General features: G+C 47.2%; 1 protein-coding gene across 3 annotated transcripts in view; it reads left to right on the forward strand.

The window, feature by feature from the left end:
- Window positions 1–19,449, forward strand: part of LOC106579058 (zinc finger protein ZFPM2) — a 154,751-nt gene extending 135,302 nt beyond the window's left edge. For all 3 annotated transcript variants that reach the window (XM_045718569.1, XM_045718570.1, XM_045718568.1), the window contains 3 exons: window positions 14,208–14,414; window positions 15,096–15,320; window positions 15,854–19,449. In XM_045718569.1, the coding sequence (XP_045574525.1) occupies window positions 14,208–14,414; window positions 15,096–15,320; window positions 15,854–18,411 (2,990 nt within the window). In that variant the 3' untranslated portion in view covers window positions 18,412–19,449. The remainder of the gene's footprint in view (window positions 1–14,207; window positions 14,415–15,095; window positions 15,321–15,853) is intronic.
- The last annotated feature ends 46 nt before the right edge of the window (window positions 19,450–19,495 follow it).

The following is a 19,495-nucleotide window of genomic DNA, read 5'->3' on the forward strand; positions in this document are numbered from 1 at the left end:
GAATGACGATATTGAATATCTGTTAAATGAAATAATATGATTCTTCTGAGATGTGTTGTAGTTTAGTGTCTTTGTAGCTGGTATGAATGTGTACCAGTGGGATTCTGTATGACACTCTCCTGGGAACCCAGGTTTAATTTGTGGACTCTGACCCCTTTGCCATTTGCTCAAGGCCATCCATGAGCTTTCAGTGTTGGCTATCATCTGCAAAACACTTGATGTTAAAATGAGTCTGTACACTGTAGTGTTATATATTTCTATATTTATTATTTATTCAACAATTATTTTTCAAACGAGTGGTCTTGTCAATAGAAGACATTATTTTATGCCTCAAACAATGTGTATTTGCTGCGCAAAATGGACTTCTAGGCTATTAGTATTTTCACAAACGTGATGACAGGTACAACAGATCGATAACCGTCATAATACCTTAGATATGATGAATAACCTCATCATATACATTGCCTCAGAACAACTTGTTTTCACTGTAGAAACAGAGTAAATGAAGGTCATAAGAGTGCTTCACATTCTATACCTTCTTGAACGTATGGACGGAGTCTGTCAGTCTGACATGCTGCCGTGTTTCGGGTGTCTGTCTATGCATCAACACGATATCATGCGTACTGTGGTGGGTGCGGAGCTGCGTTTTAGCATGAGAAGAGCGCCTTCTAGTGGTGGCCAGAATAATATCAGAATGGGAGGCGGAGGTAAGTGAACAGGGAATAGGAAGATTCAAATCTATGTTATAATGTTATAGTCCGCTAACTGCAGTTTATTCCACACCACACCCTGTAACAATAGGGTTGTTTGACCGATTAGTGACTTTTCATATTCACTCTGCCATGGGAAGTCTCACTCAGCCTTCTCTCGGCCTGTCTGTGCTGCTGTCTGGCTGTTGTCTTAACCTGATGGTTTGACAGCCTGCTGCCATATCACCATCCTGTCTGTTCAGAAACACTCTCAATATTTGCTGTTATTCATGAGCAGAGGAGTTTGTTTAGTTTTTCTGTAGGTATAGGCTGTTGTTAGTATGAGAATTGCCTTCTGTTACATATATTAATAAGGTAGATGTTGCACTGAATATGATTTATGTTTATAGTTTAGTGAACCATACTTGTGTGATTAGTAGCCTTGACGGAAACCTGAAGAGTTGCGTTAGCTTCCTGAGATAATTTCTAGGCTTTAGCTCAACTGGCTAACACAGTCTAGGTTAACAGAACATTTAAACCCCGAACAAGTTAACAAACATGGCAGGCCGGCAGCTACTTGATATTTGTATGTGCCAGGAGGCTTTCCCTGGTTAGCCGTCCGTTCAACAACAGTCTGGGCTGATTTGGAGACAAGACCAGAGGTCTTTAATTACAAAAAGCACTGAGCCCTCCGGCTCTACAACCATCACTTCCCAATTAAGAGAGAGAGAGAAAGAGAGAGAGAGAGATGGATGGATGGATGGATGGATAGGATAAGGAGTTGAAATAATCAGGCCGTTTGCAAATCACCATCAAGCTCCTGGAAACAGCTCCTCAAGGAGAGAGAGCACATGGTTACAGTGTCCTGTCTCAAAAGTGTGCTGCAAATCCATAGAACACAATGTGGTTACTGCCAGAAGGTTACTGTATGTTTGCTAAAAGCCACCCTCAGCCCCATAATGTGTAGTTGTGCTGCAGTGGGCCTGGCCTGTGTTGTAGACAGATGGGAGAGCTGATGTGCGTAACTATGCATTTTACAGCAAACTATTAAAGAGTCGTGCTGTTTACACACAAACATTTGAATACCTGTCTGCAGGCCAGTTTAATTATGCAAACCCTTCTGTTATTTGTGTTGCTTTGCCGTCTCCTCCCAGCTCTCTCTCACTGCAACAAGGCTGGAGAGATTTGTTTGTGTTTTCATTAAGATACGGACAGTGGTGTGGCGCAGGCGGGAGCAAATGTATTCCATTCCTCATAACCTCGAATATCTTAGACTGTCTGTTCCTCTCCACCGCGGTGGCCCATGTTCACATTTACACTAGGGTGGCAGGTAGCCGAGTGGTTAAATGTGTTGGGCCAGTAATCGAAAGGTTGCTGGTTTGAATCCCCAAGGTGAAATCACCCCAGGTGAAAAAAATCAGTTGATGTTCTCTTGAGCAAGGCACTTAATCCTAATTCCTCTGAATAAGAGTGTCTGCTGAATGTAAATGTATAACTGTCATTGTTTCCCTCTAATCAGGGACTGATTTAGATCTGGGATATCAGGTGGGTCCAATTAATTATCAGGTAGAACAGAAAACCAGCAGGCTCTGGACCTTGTAGGGTAAGAATTGAATACTCCTGCTGTATAGGCTACTTTACTGTACATCCATGGTAATTTAAAGCTGAAGAAATGTAAAATGACCTCTGATGTGTGACTTTGAAATCTCTGGGGTTTGTAGTTGGGGAGGAGGGACGTACAGTACATGTGCCTTATTTCCCCATACGATTCATCCTTTCACGTTTGATTAGTGAAAGTACTTACATATACGATGCTTCCCCTCCCTCTCATCATTTTGTTTCTTGAATTCCGTCATATGTTCATCTTCAACTATATGTTCAAATACGGCATTCATCAAAGTGGAAGAGAAGGAATGGGCATTTAGCCAGCCGAGCCTCAGTCGCCGGCCCAATGGAGAGCTGGTGAATATTATATTGAGAGGGAGGAGAGAGAGCGAGAGAGAGAGGAAGACAGAGAGAGAGGAAGACAGAGAGGGGGGGGAGAGAGAGAGAGGGGGGAGAGGGAGAGAGAGAGAGGGAGGAGAGAGAGGGAGAAAGAGAGAGAGGGGGGGGGAGGGAGAGAGCGAGGGGGGGAGAGAGGGAAAGAGAGAGGGGGGAGAGAGAGAGAGAGAGAGAGAGAGAGAGGGAGGGGGAATGTAGAAAGCAAAACAGTGTTTTTAATTATCTGGACTAGGTACAGGATGCGGTTTTTTGATTGTTTTAATGAAGCAGCTGGCCTATTGTCTCTCCTTAATTCCTCTATTGTTTTTAGAATAAGTCATAGTTCTTTATTCTTTTATCAGGTGCTCTGCAGAAGGATTCAGCACAATAGCGTTCATTCCAACTGCATTGGCCGCTACACAAAGCCAGGCAGGCAGCTCATTGCAGAGAGCTAGCTCTGTGCAAATCACACAAGCTGCTACTTTTTTAGCCTTTTCCCCAGTTTTACTTGTGGGCTGTGCACTTTCAAAAAAGGCAAAAAGTGGCCAGTATGATGCAGGTAAACTTTCATGAACTATTCACAAATTGATTTGCCTTTGCTGCCCCTCTCTCTGTACAGTAAGCGGTGTTTCCCAATCCTTGTCTTAGGAACCCAAAGGGGTGCACATTTGTGTGTGTCAGTGCTGGCCTAGAACAAATCCTTTGGTTCTCCATCAAGACCAAGCTTGGGAAGCGAAAACTGGGGTGTACAGTGATGCCCTGAGAGCAACATCTCAGTGGATCTCAGTGGATCTCGGGATCTCCAGTGGATCTCAGACAATCTCCTGACCTTCCATCTATGTGTATGTCCCAAATGCCACCCTATTCCCCATTTAGAGCACTACTTTTGACCACGGCCCATAGCTCTGGTCAAAATAGTGCGCTATATTGGGAATAGGGTGTCATTTGGGACTAAGCCTCCACCTGAGGTTGGTGGTTGAGGTCTCCTCTGAGGCAGGAATGCTTCTGTCTGAGTCAGTATTCTGTGTTTTAGAACACCACCCCAGCATTCTCACAGATGACAGATGGGTGTCTGTAGTGTTGCTGGCTGAAGGAGTCACATCGCTGTGAATTGCATTGTAGGTTAGTACTAACAGTCATTAGCAATTAGCAGTAGAAGGCTTGCAGTAGTTCAAAGCATCTTCAACTGAAATTGTATTCAAAGACAGTGAAAATGTAGACAAGTCGGTCGTGGGTTCAGTATCAGGGTATTTTTCGGCATTCTCTTTGTTAACCGAGAACCTGAGAAGTGGAATCTCTACCAATTGAAACTTTTGGTGGCGAGTAGTGACGATCTGCCCCCCACCTCCCCCTCCATGGTGGCTGCTCGCTGGCAGTTAGTATCTACCTTGATGGTAACTCTGTCTGACGGCAGAGGAGTTTTGTTACTTTAATTAGGAGATAAAAATTCAAAGGGCCTCTCCAGGCTGTGTGTGGTGAGAGAGAATCAAAACCAGCACTCAAGTGGAGGGACCTGAAGTGTGTCTCTCATCACGGGAGATTGGCCAGCAGATAGGCACTGTTCTTTAAAGGAGCTAGTGCTGCCTGCTGCCTGCCACTCACACTGATACACACACACACACACACACACACACACACACACACACACACACACACACACACACACACACACACACACACACACACACACACACACACACACACACACACACACACACACAGCTTTCCTTGCACACAGAAATGGGACTTTAAAAGATGGCATATTTTACTACAGCTTGCTTCAGTCCTCTGACTCATTTCTATAATAGTGTTTAATTTCCAGTGCTGTTTGACATAAATGTAATGAAATGGTTGGGAAATGTGTTAATGGGAGTAGCGGGGTTATGACCAGCGTCAGGTGGGAGGTGGAATGCCGTGGAAGGTGTACCAGAGAGGAGTGATATATCCTCAGATTGGTGTGGAAGTTAGGCTTCATAACAATCATTCCATCATGTCATTTCATAGTAACTACAGCAGTTATTCTTCAGTTTTTCCTCCCTGGGTTGGGAGAGCCTCACTTGAAAACCTTAACCCTGTCTACACTGACCTTTAAAACGAGTGATTTATACGTTTTGTGTAAACATTTGTAATCAGTGTCTCTCTAAAGTGTGGAGGACGGTTCTATGAGTGGGGTGCAATTAGTCTTCTGTTCTACCCTTCATACCTCTCCCCTCTCGACTGCAACGCCCTTATTTCCACAACAGCTGGACTCAAATTACAGGTCCTCTCTCATCCTGACGCTGCTCTGTCGGAGTGTTTGCACATCTTTGAAAGCTAACAGAGTGCCCTAATTAATTGTCCAGCTTTTCTCTGAAACAATGTCCTAATTCTGCCATTTAGTGTGAGCGTATCATCGTTTGTTGTTATCGCCCCAGACAGATTTTTGTAAATAGTCATATTAAAAACTTTAATCTCTTCAAAGGAAAATGAAGTGCAGCTGAAAAGCCTGTCATGTGCAGGAGATAAATATTATCTAAGCTAAAAAACCTTCCTCTACCCCTTCCTCCCCTTCCTCTCTCTCATCCTAACTTAATGAATATGTTCAGAAGATTTCACTGGAATGTTTAATCCCTAAACACAAAAATCTAATCGTGTGAAGAGGACCTGTTTCAGGGTTATACTATATTACTGAAGTGTACAGTATAGCTCCAATGCATAGACCTACTAGAAATTACCCCAATGAGTATGACATTTCTTACTGCTACTTTAACCAAAGTATGACATTGTGATTTTACACTTTAGTCATTATATAGTCATTATTATTAAATCCTTATAACATTTCCCTCTGGATGGAATTCCATACCCTCTGAACTCCAGAGTTTGGAGTACAGCCAAACCACTCAGGGTGAAACATTAATAAAAATATTATATAATACTGTCCCCAGTGGGAATCAAACCCATCAACTAAGCCACACAGGCTAACACTACCATGCTCTACCAACAGAGCCACACAGGCTAACACTACCATGCTCTACCAACAGAGTCACACAGGCTAACACTACCATGCTCTACCAACACAGTCACACAGGCTAACACTACCATGCTCTACCAACACAGTCACACAGGCTAACACTACCATACTCTACCAACAGAGTCACACAGGCTAACACTACCATGCTCTACCAACAGTCACACAGGCTAACACTACCATGCTCTACCAACAGAGTCACACAGGCTAACACTACCATGCTCTACCAACAGAGTCACACAGGCTAACACTACCATGCTCTACCAACAGAGTCACACAGGCTAACACTACCATGCTCTACCAACAGAGTCACACAGGCTAACACCACCATGCTCTACCAACAGAGTCACACAGGCTAACACTACCATGATATACCAACAGTCACACAGGCTAACACTACCATGCTCTACCAACAGTGTCACACAGGCTAACACTACCATGCTCTACCAAAAGAGTCACACAGGCTAACACTACCATGCTCTACCAACAGTCACACAGGCTAACACTACCATGCTCTACCAACAGAGTCACACAGGCTAACACTACCATGCTCTACCAACAGAGTCACACAGGCTAACACTACCATGCTCTACCAACAGAGTCACACAGGCTAACACTACCATGCTCTACCAACACAGTCACACAGGCTAACACTACCATGCTCTACCAACAGAGTCACACAGGCTAACACTACCATGCTCTACCAACACAGTCACACAGGCTAACACTACCATGATATACCAACAGAGTCACACAGGCTAACACTACCATGCTCTACCAACAGAGTCACACAGGCTAACACTACCATGCTCTACCAACAGTCACACAGGCTAACACTACCATGCTCTACCAACAGAGTCACGCAGGCTAACACTACCATGCTCTACCAACAGAGTCACAAAGGCTAACACTACCATGCTCTATCAACAGAGTCACACAGGCTAACACTACCATGCTCTACCAACAGTCACACAGGCTAACACTACCATGATATACCAACAGAGTCACACAGGCTAACACTACCATGCTCTACCAACAGAGTCACACAGGCTAACACTACCATGCTCTACCAACAGAGTCACACAGGCTAACACTACCATGCTCTACCAACAGAGTCACACAGGCTAACACTACCATGGTCTACCAACAGAGTCACACAGGCTAACACTACCATGCTCTACCAACAGTCACACAGGCTAACACTACCATGCTCTACCAACAGAGTCACACAGGCTAACACTACCATGCTCTACCAACAGAGCCACACAGGCTAACACTACCATGCTCTACCAACATAGTCACACAGGCTAACACTACCATGCTCTACCAACAGAGCCACACAGGCTAACACTACCATGCTCTACCAACATAGTCACACAGGCTAACACTACCATGCTCTACCAACAGAGTCACGCAGGCTAACACTACCATGCTCTACCAACAGAGTCACACAGGCTAACACTACCATGCTCTAGCAACAGAGTCACACAAGCTAACACTACCATGCTCTACCAACAGAGTTACACAGGCTAACACTACCATGCTCTACCAACAGAGTCACACAGGCTAACACTACCATGCTCTACCAACACAGTCACACAGGCTAACACTACCATGCTCTACCAACAGAGTCACACAGGCTAACACTACCATGCTCTACCAACACAGTCACACAGGCTAACACTACCATGCTCTACCAACAGAGTCACACAGGCTAACACTACCATGATATACCAACAGAGCCACACAGGCTAACACTACCATGCTCTACCAACAGTCACACAGGCTAACACTACCATGCTCTACCAACAGAGTCACACAGGCTAACACTACCATGCTCTACCAACAGAGTCACACAGGCTAACACTACCATGGTCTACCAACAGAGTCACACAGGCTAACACTACCATGCTCTACCAACAGTCACACAGGCTAACACTACCATGATATACCAACAGAGTCACACAGGCTAACACTACCATGCTCTACCAACAGAGCCACACAAGCTAACACTACCATGCTCTACCAACATAGTCACACAGGCTAACACTACCATGCTCTACCAACAGAGCCACACAGGCTAACACTACCATGCTCTACCAACATAGTCACACAGGCTAACACTACCATGCTCTACCAACAGAGTCACGCAGGCTAACACTACCATGCTCTACCAACACAGTCACACAGGCTAACACTACCATGATATACCAACAGTCACACAGGCTAACACTACCATGCTCTACCAACACAGTCACACAGGCTAACACTACCATGATATACCAACAGAGTCACACAGGCTAACACTACCATGATATACCAACAGTCACACAGGCTAACACTACCATGCTCTACCAACAGAGTCACACAGGCTAACACTACCATGCTCTACCAACAGAGTCACACAGGCTAACACTACCATGCTCTACCAACAGTCACACAGGCTAACACTACCATGCTCTACCAACAGAGTCACACAGGCTAACACTACCATGCTCTACCAACAGAGTCACACAGGCTAACACTACCATGCTCCACCAACAGAGTCACACAGGCTAACACTACCATGCTCTACCAACAGAGTCACACAGGCTAACACCACCATGCTCTACCAACAGAGTCACACAGGCTAACATTACCATGATATACCAACAGTCACACAGGCTAACACTACCATGCTCTACCAACAGAGTCACACAGGCTAACACTACCATGCTCTACCAACAGAGTCACACAGGCTAACACTACCATGCTCTACCAACAGTCACACAGGCTAACACTACCATGCTCTACCAACAGAGTCACACAGGCTAACACTACCATGCTCTACCAACAGAGTCACACAGGCTAACACTACCATGCTCTACCAACAGAGTCACACAGGCTAACACTACCATGCTCTACCAACACAGTCACACAGGCTAACACTACCATGCTCTACCAACAGAGTCACACAGGCTAACACTACCATGCTCTACCAACACAGTCACACAGGCTAACACTACCATGATATACCAACAGAGTCACACAGGCTAACACTACCATGCTCTACCAACAGAGTCACACAGGCTAACACTACCATGCTCTACCAACAGTCACACAGGCTAACACTACCATGCTCTACCAACAGAGTCACGCAGGCTAACACTACCATGCTCTACCAACAGAGTCACGCAGGCTAACACTACCATGCTCTATCAACAGAGTCACACAGGCTAACACTACCATGCTCTACCAACAGTCACACAGGCTAACACTACCATGATATACCAACAGAGTCACACAGGCTAACACTACCATGATATACCAACAGAGTCACACAGGCTAACACTACCATGCTCTACCAACAGAGTCACACAGGCTAACACTACCATGCTCTACCAACAGAGTCACACAGGCTAACACTACCATGCTCTACCAACAGAGTCACACAGGCTAACACTACCATGGTCTACCAACAGAGTCACACAGGCTAACACTACCATGCTCTACCAACAGTCACACAGGCTAACACTACCATGCTCTACCAACAGAGTCACACAGGCTAACACTACCATGCTCTACCAACAGAGTCACACAGGCTAACACTACCATGCTCTACCAACATAGTCACACAGGCTAACACTACCATGCTCTACCAACAGAGCCACACAGGCTAACACAACCATGCTCTACCAACATAGTCACACAGGCTAACACTACCATGCTCTACCAACAGAGTCACGCAGGCTAACACTACCATGCTCTACCAACAGAGTCACACAGGCTAACACTACCATGCTCTACCAACAGAGTCACACAGGCTAACACTACCATGCTCTACCAACAGAGTCACACAGGCTAACACTACCATGCTCTACCAACAGAGTCACACAGGCTAACACTACCATGCTCTACCAACACAGTCACACAGGCTAACACTACCATGCTCTACCAACAGAGTCACACAGGCTAACACTACCATGCTCTACCAACACAGTCACACAGGCTAACACTACCATGCTCTACCAACAGAGTCACACAGGCTAACACTACCATGATATACCAACAGAGCCACACAGGCTAACACTACCATGCTCTACCAACAGTCACACAGGCTAACACTACCATGCTCTACCAACAGAGTCACACAGGCTAACACTACCATGCTCTACCAACAGAGTCACACAGGCTAACACTACCATGCTCTACCAACAGAGTCACACAGGCTAACACTACCATGCTCTACCAACAGAGTCACACAGGCTAACACTACCATGGTCTACCAACAGAGTCACACAGGCTAACACTACCATGCTCTACCAACAGTCACACAGGCTAACACTACCATGATATACCAACAGCGTCACACAGGCTAACACTACCATGCTCTACCAACAGAGCCACACAAGCTAACACTACCATGCTCTACCAACATAGTCACACAGGCTAACACTACCATGCTCTACCAACAGAGCCACACAGGCTAACACTACCATGCTCTACCAACATAGTCACACAGGCTAACACTACCATGCTCTACCAACAGAGTCACGCAGGCTAACACTACCATGCTCTACCAACAGAGTCACACAGGCTAACACTACCATGATATACCAACAGAGTCACACAGGCTAACACTACCATGCTCTACCAACAGAGTCACACAGGCTAACACTACCATGCTCTACCAACAGAGTCACACAGGCTAACACTACCATGCTCTACCAACAGAGTCACACAGGCTAACACTACCATGCTCTACCAACAGAGTCACACAGGCTAACACTACCATGCTCTACCAACAGAGCCACACAGGCTAACACTACCATGCTCTACCAACATAGTCACACAGGCTAACACTACCATGCTCTACCAACAGAGCCACACAGGCTAACACTACCATGCTCTACCAACATAGTCACACAGGCTAACACTACCATGCTCTACCAACAGAGTCACGCAGGCTAACACTACCATGCTCTACCAACAGAGTCACACAGGCTAACACTACCATGCTCTACCAACAGAGTCACACAGGCTAACACTACCATGCTCTACCAACAGAGTCACACAGGCTAACACTACCATGCTCTACCAACAGAGTCACACAGGCTAACACTACCATGCTCTACCAACAGAGCCACACAGGCTAACACTACCATGCTCTACCAACATAGTCACACAGGCTAACACTACCATGCTCTACCAACAGAGCCACACAGGCTAACACTACCATGCTCTACCAACATAGTCACACAGGCTAACACTACCATGCTCTACCAACAGAGTCACGCAGGCTAACACTACCATGCTCTACCAACAGAGTCACACAGGCTAACACTACCATGCTCTACCAACAGAGTCACGCAGGCTAACACTACCATGCTCTACCAACAGAGTCACACAGGCTAACACTACCATGCTCTACCAACAGAGTCACACAGGCTAACACTACCATGCTCTACCAACACAGTCACACAGGCTAACACTACCATGCTCTACCAACAGAGTCACACAGGCTAACACTACCATGCTCTACCAACACAGTCACACAGGCTAACACTACCATGCTCTACCAACAGAGTCACACAGGCTAACACTACCATGATATACCAACAGAGCCACACAGGCTAACACTACCATGCTCTACCAACAGTCACACAGGCTAACACTACCATGCTCTACCAACAGAGTCACACAGGCTAACACTACCATGCTCTACCAACAGAGTCACACAGGCTAACACTACCATGCTCTACCAACAGAGTCACACAGGCTAACACTACCATGCTCTACCAACAGAGTCACACAGGCTAACACTACCATGCTCTACCAACAGAGTCACACAGGCTAACACTACCATGCTCTACCAACAGTCACACAGGCTAACACTACCATGATATACCAACAGAGTCACACAGGCTAACACTACCATGCTCTACCAACAGAGCCACAAAAGCTAACACTACCATGCTCTACCAACATAGTCACACAGGCTAACACTACCATGCTCTACCAACAGAGCCACACAGGCTAACACTACCATGCTCTACCAACATAGTCACACAGGCTAACACTACCATGCTCTACCAACAGAGTCACGCAGGCTAACACTACCATGCTCTACCAACAGAGTCACACAGGCTAACACTACCATGCTCTACCAACACAGTCACACAGGCTAACACTACCATGCTCTACCAACAGAGTCACACAGGCTAACACTACCATGCTCTACCAACAGAGTCACACAGGCTAACACTACCATGCTCTACCAACAGAGTCACACAGGCTAACACTACCATGCTCTACCAACAGAGTCACACAGGCTAACACTACCATGCTCTACCAACACAGTCACACAGGCTAACACTACCATGCTCTACCAACAGAGTCACACAGGCTAACACTACCATGATATACCAACAGAGCCACACAGGCTAACACTACCATGCTCTACCAACAGTCACACAGGCTAACACTACCATGCTCTACCAACAGAGTCACACAGGCTAACACTACCACGCTCTACCAACAGAGTCACACAGGCTAACACTACCATGCTCTACCAACAGAGTCACACAGGCTAACACTACCATGCTCTACCAACAGAGTCACACAGGCTAACACTACCATGGTCTACCAACAGAGTCACACAGGCTAACACTACCATGCTCTACCAACAGTCACACAGGCTAACACTACCATGATATACCAACAGAGTCACACAGGCTAACACTACCATGCTCTACCAACAGAGCCACACAGGCTAACACTACCATGCTCTACCAACATAGTCACACAGGCTAACACTACCATGCTCTACCAACAGAGCCACACAGGCTAACACTACCATGCTCTACCAACAGAGTCACACAGGCTAACACTACCATGCTCTACCAACAGAGTCACACAGGCTAACACTACCATGCTCTACCAACAGAGTCACACAGGCTAACACTACCATGCTCTACCAACAGAGTCACACAGGCTAACACTACCATGCTCTACCAACAGTCACACAGGCTAACACTACCATGCTCTACCAACACAGTCACACAGGCTAACACTACCATGCTCTACCAACAGAGTCACACAGGCTAACACTACCATGCTCTACCAACACAGTCACACAGGCTAACACTACCATGATATACCAACAGAGTCACACAGGCTAACACTACCATGCTCTACCAACAGAGCCACACAGGCTAACACTACCATGCTCTACCAACATAGTCACACAGGCTAACACTACCATGCTCTACCAACAGAGTCACGCAGGCTAACACTTCCATGCTCTACCAACAGAGTCACGCAGGCTAACACTACCATGCTCTACCAACAGAGTCACGCAGGCTAACACTACCATGCTCTACCAACAGAGTCACACAGGCTAACACTACCATGCTCTACCAACACAGTCACACAGGCTAACACTACCATGCTCTACCAACACAGTCACACAGGCTAACACTACCATGCTCTACCAACAGAGTCACACAGGCTAACACTACCATGCTCTACCAACAGAGTCACACAGGCTAACACTACCATGCTCTACCAACAGAGTCACACAGGCTAACACTACCATGCTCTACCAACAGAGTCACACAGGCTAACACTACCATGCTCTACCAACAGAGTCACATAGGCTAACACTACCATGCTCTACCAACAGTCACACAGGCTAACACTACCATGATATACCAACAGAGTCACACAGGCTAACACTACCATGCTCTACCAACACAGTCACACAGGCTAACACTACCATGCTCTACCAACACAGTCACACAGGCTAACAGTACCATGCTCTACCAACAGAGTCACACAGGCTAACACTACCATGCTCTACCAACAGAGCCACACAGGCTAACACTACCATGCTCTACCAACAGAGTCACACAGGCTAACACTACCATGCTCTACCAACAGAGTCACACAGGCTAACACTACCATGCTCTACCAACAGAGTCACACAGGCTAACACTACCATGCTCTACCAACAGAGTCACACAGGCAAACACTACCATGCTCTACCAACAGAGTCACACAGGCTAACACTACCATGCTCTACCAACAGAGTCACACAGACTAACACTACCATGCTCTACCAACACAGTCACACAGGCTAACACTACCATGCTCTACCAACAGAGTCACACAGACTAACACTACCATGCTCTACCAACACAGTCACACAGGCAAACACTACCATGCTCTACCAACAGAGTCACACAGGCTAACACTACCATGCTCTACCAACAGAGTCACACAGACTAACACTACCATGCTCTACCAACACAGTCACACAGGCTAACACTACCATGCTCTACCAACAGAGTCACACAGACTAACACTACCATGCTCTACCAACACAGTCACACAGGCTAACACTACCATGCTCTACCAACAGAGTCACACAGACTAACACTACCATGCTCTACCAACACAGTCACACAGGCTAACACTACCATGCTCTACCAACAGAGCCACACAGGATAAAAACGATCTTTTTCAGCATGTTCTCCTTCTGTCTGTTCCAGGTGGCCAGCTGTGGTGTACCACCACTAAGAACATCATGGGGGGCGAGGAACTAGTGGCGTTCGCCGTGGACTTTGACTCCCGTTTACAGGCCATCAACCACATGTCTCTGAGCGAGGGGATGTACCCGGCCAGGCTGCTGGACACCATCCAGCTGCTGCCTCAGCAGGCCGCCATGGCCTCCATTCTGCCCACCGCCATCGTCAACAGTGAGTTACAATACACTCTGTACTGTAGTCTCACCTAGGGATGCGTTTGAAATGGACTCTATTCCCTTTGTAGTCCACTACTTTAGGCCAAAACTTTAAGTAATGCACTAGAGGAAAGAGGGTGTAGACTCTGGACAAAGGTATTGCACTATATAGGGAATAGGGTGCCGTTTTGGACATAGCCCTAAATGTCTGTCTGTCCATCCGTCTATGGGCTGTAGATTAACCCAGATGAGTCTGTGTTAAGAGTGGTTGAGATAAGAGCTGTCGACCTTCAGTTTGGGTTCACATAAACACAGGCGAGCCTCCCACTAACCTGTTAATTGCAAAATACAAGCTTCATGCAAATAGTGCATTTGTTTACTTAATAAGGGCTATCTGGGTTCAGCTCGGCAGGGAGGCTGCTCTGCTGCAGGCAGATGGTCCAGTGTTTCAGTTGCCCTTGAGAAAGGGCACCAACCTAGTGGTATCAACACAGTCCTATCACAGCCTTGGGTATTACAGGGTTTTCGCCTGGCTTTGGGTATCAAATCAGAGCTATAAAGAGAAAGAAACGTGTGTGTATGTGTGTTGTACGTGCATACGTGTGCATGTTGTTGTGTGCGCACGAAACGTACACTGACGTTCTATCCTGACGTTGTACCCTGACGCTCTACCCTGTGTTTTACCCTCTCTTTCCAGAGGACATCTTCCCATGTAAGGCGTGTGGGATCTGGTACCGCAGTGAGAGGAACCTGCAGGCCCACCTGATGTACTACTGCAGTGGCAGGCAGAGGGAGCCAGAGAGCCAAGGGGAGGAGAACGACAACGGACCCCACCAGACGCCCAGCATCTGCCCCTTCCCACAGTGCAACAAGAGCTTCACCAGCGCCAGGGCCCTGGAAATGCACCTGAGCACACACAGCGGTGAGTAGAGATCTACTGCTAGTACTATTAGTATAGTAGTTGAGCTTCTACTGTAGTAATACTAGTAAAGTACTGTAAAGTAGACGAAATGTAGATTTATTTTAACTTTCATTTAGTTGTAAGTATCTCACCATTGAGTGATGTTGACATGATATGTGCTTATCAATAAAGGTAATCCTATGTATTATTTAATTACGTTGAGTAGTACAGAACAATATAACTTTAATATTCTTCAGTCATTTTCATATTCGGTTTTGTAATGAAAAGTATTGCTTGACATTAAGACAATGTCAGTTTCACATTAGTCAGGTAGAATAATTGGAAAAGTGAACTACTACTCTTAGCTCCAGAAATATACACATCCCCCTGTCAGCTTAAGCAGTTGACAGTTTAGCTTTCAGCCCAACCAAAAATCAGGAGGGTTGGGAGTAAGCTTGGCATAATGCATCAGGTTTTGATCGTAGCTGTAGTTAACATTAAGGCAGAGTGGGAAGGTGAGGAATCTCAATAGTGTCCTTTTATCTCCCTAACAGGTGTCAAAATGGAAGAGACGCTCCCCCCTGGCACCAGCTTGAAATGCACAATCTGTAACTACACGGCGGATTCTCTTATTACATTCCAACATCACATCCTCTCTCACCTGTCACAGGCAGCCTTCAGATGCAATCACTGCCATATCAGCTTTCAGAACCACAGGGAACTCTTGCAGCATCAGGACTTACACAGCCACCATGGCCACGGCGGTGGCAGCAAACTTCACAGGGAGAGCGACAGCGAGCACTCCCCCAGGGGGGCGGAGGAAGCCCTGCAGCAGGCGGCGGCCCGCGTCGAGCTGGCCAACCGGAAGGAAGCCCTCCAGAGTCCCAAAGGATCCCTCAGCAAGGACGCCACCACTGACAGTGAGCTGGAGAAGGCTGAGAAAAATCCCATGCTGTCAGGGTTGAAGGGGGATGGTGGCCATCCGGGCAGTAAGGCCAGCTTCTCCTACACCCGGATCAAGTCTGAGCCCTCCAGCCCCCGCTTGGCCTCCTCTCCCGTTCAGCACAACATGGGCCCCACCTACCCTATGGGGCCCTTCCTGTCCCAGTTCGCTTTCTCCCAGGACATTTCTGTCGTCCCACAGGCTTCTGAGATTCTGGCTAAAATGTCAGAGCTGGTGCACCGGAGGCTACGCCACGGAGGGAACACGGTCTACCCTCCGGTGATCTACAGCCCCCTCATCCCCAAAGGGGCCACGTGTTTCGAATGCAATATCACCTTCAACAACCTGGAAAACTACCTGGTCCACAAAAAGCACTACTGTAACAGTCGTTGGCAGCACATGACCAAGTCGCCTGACTTCTCCAGCATCTCAGACAAGGCCGTGAGCCCCAACAGCGGCCACAGCTCTGTCAGTATGCTCACCGGATGCCACCCGTCTGAGGTCACCGACAGCCACCTGATGCAGTCGGCCTGTTTGTCAGTCAACTCTCAGAGTGTTCTGGACATGATCAATGCAGGAGGGGCAGTGAAAGGCCCTGGCCCAGAGAAGGAGCTCCCGGGGCAGGTTAAGAAGGTCTCCACCACCCCGACTGGCGTAGAGGAGAGGCTGAACGGGAAGCAGCAGGCGGTGGAGGGGAAGAGCCCCACCAACACGCCTCTGGTGGAGACTGACGTCAACGACCCCAACCAGACTTCCTGTGCGGCCTGCAATATCACCTTTAGCCGCCACGAGACCTACATGGTCCACAAGCAGTACTATTGTGCTACGCGTCACGACCCCCCCATGAAACGCATGTCTGCCAACAAGGTTCCCTCCATGCAGAGGACCATGAGGACCCGCAAGCGCAGGAAGATGTACGAGATGTGTCTCCCAGACCAGGACCCGAGAGGACCCTCCATTGGGCAGCCAGGGTTCCTGGGGGTCCCTCCTATGGCGAACCCCTGTACGTCCCAGGAGGCGGTGGAGAGCCTGGCCGACCGCTTTCACCCTCGCTGTGACGTCTTCCCAGGGATGGTCCCCAAACACCTGGAGGCTTCCCTCACCGTCACCAAGTCTATCATGGCCCCCAACAGTAATGCCACTATGGACCAGCAGGAGCTGGACGCACCCATCGATCTCAGCAAAAAGTGCTCGCCAATCCCCAATGACAAGACATCGCCCAACTCCCCCAAAAGACTGTTAGACTATCACGAATGTACAGTGTGCAAGATCAGTTTTAACAAAGTGGAGAACTACCTAGCGCATAAACAGAACTTTTGCCCTGTGACAACAGCCACAGCCACCCAGCAGCACGGTGGTGACACCATGTTCCCAGACGTGGTGAAGAGTGAAGGCAATAATCCTGATGATGCCTACGATAAGAGCCCAGGGAAATGTGAGAAGAACGGCAACGATAAAATGATTGTGCAGAACGGGGGTGGAATGTTCCCCCCTCACATGGGCCCAGTGCCGGGTCTCAAGCCCTTCAGCGAGGCTCAGCTCATCTCGACTAAAGACGAGAACATGTTTCTGCCCCACTGCCTTTATCCCGGCGCAATAAAGAAGATGAAAGGTGCCGAGCAAATATCGCCCTACTTCGGGATAAAGCCGACCGATTACGTGGCCGGCGGGCTGGTCATGCAGGGAGAGAGAGAGGTGAGCAGCGAGCAGGAGCAGAGCACTAATGGAGGGGGACCAGAGATGGGGAGAGAGCAGCCTGCTGCCAACGGCTGCCCACTCCCCAGCAAAGAGCCACTGCCCCTGCTGCCCAAAAACAGGGGCATGGTGATAGTCAACGGCGGTCACAAGCCAGAGGAGCGCTCGGGATCGGGGCCCGTCCCACCCAACCAGGATAACCAATCCCACAATCCCCAGCAGCAAGACGGCCACCCCTCACCCACGTGGGGCGCGGAGAACCCGTCCGACTCCAACGAGAACGTGTCGCCCGCGTCCAAGTCTCCGACAGAGGAGACGGTGCCCACGGTGACAAAGGGTGTAAATGGGTCGTCCCAGGCTCCGGGCAGCGGGAAGTACTGCCGCCTCTGTGACATCCAATTCAACAACCTATCAAACTTTATTACCCATAAGAAGTTTTACTGTTCGTCACATGCTGCGGAGCATGTGAAATGAACTACTTCCTGTTTAGTTTTCCTGTCCCTTCCCACTCCCCTTTTTTCTGTTTGGGTACACTGTCGTGTCTGGAGTAATGCATCACTCACGCAGTTCTAAACGCTGCTTGTGGACAATCAAGAGAAGCTTCTTCTTTCATCATTTTAACACATTGCAAATCATTGGTTAAAAAAGAAAAAAAAGAAAAAATGAATCCAGAGTAATATTGGTGCCACTTTCACATTTATTTATTTTACAATCAGTATTAATAGTAGTGATCTTAATTTAAAATTCAAATGAAATTTATATCAGAGTTGTTTGTAATGTTATTGTATAGTCATTCTTGTGTAGCACACATATTGTTTACACTGTAATGTAGGCTCAATGAAACGATAGAATACAAATGAGATGCATTTTAGACACAAAAAAGCTACTGAAGCACTTGTCTATTCTTATTTGCTGTAACAGTTTTTGTATATGCCTAAATGTCATTTGCAGCTTTGCTATTCATGACTCTGATTCTTGGCCTTAGCCCACCTTTGGTGGGATAGCCAGGTACAATCCAGCTGCATCTTCTGTTTTGGCATACACTTGGCTTAGCATACGTATGTGGCTGTGTCCCTGTCTCTTTTCTTCAACTCAGACGTGGATGTTTTCAGGAGGATGGCAACATTCTTGTATAGTACTCATATTTCTGTTTGCTGAACTACACTTTGGTCTCCCTTTTTAAAATTTGCTCTCGATGCAATACTTTGTAAATGAGGGAACATTACTAAAAGCAGTATTATGAGAGGGGGACTGCATATATTTGAGGAAAAAAAATTGTACAAGAATTACATTTATTGCTGTTGATGATGGACAAGCTGGGTTGGGAGGTTGGTTGACGGGGGATACTGATGTAAAATAATCATTCCAATGTCCTAATTATGGGAGAAAAAAAAGTTTCTTAAAAAAACGTTGTTGCTATGCATGTATATGGATGGAATAAAGTTCCAGAACTGTTGGAAATAATTTTTATTTTGATGTGGTGTCATAATTAAACTTAAATCCTCAGGATAATCCAATGATGTTTGGTCTTTTCTTTCAAAGCTACAACACAGTACCA

The sequence above is a fragment of the Salmo salar genome, chromosome ssa05 (genome assembly GCF_905237065.1).
Source record: "Salmo salar chromosome ssa05, Ssal_v3.1, whole genome shotgun sequence".
Classification (NCBI taxonomy): domain Eukaryota; kingdom Metazoa; phylum Chordata; class Actinopteri; order Salmoniformes; family Salmonidae; genus Salmo; species Salmo salar.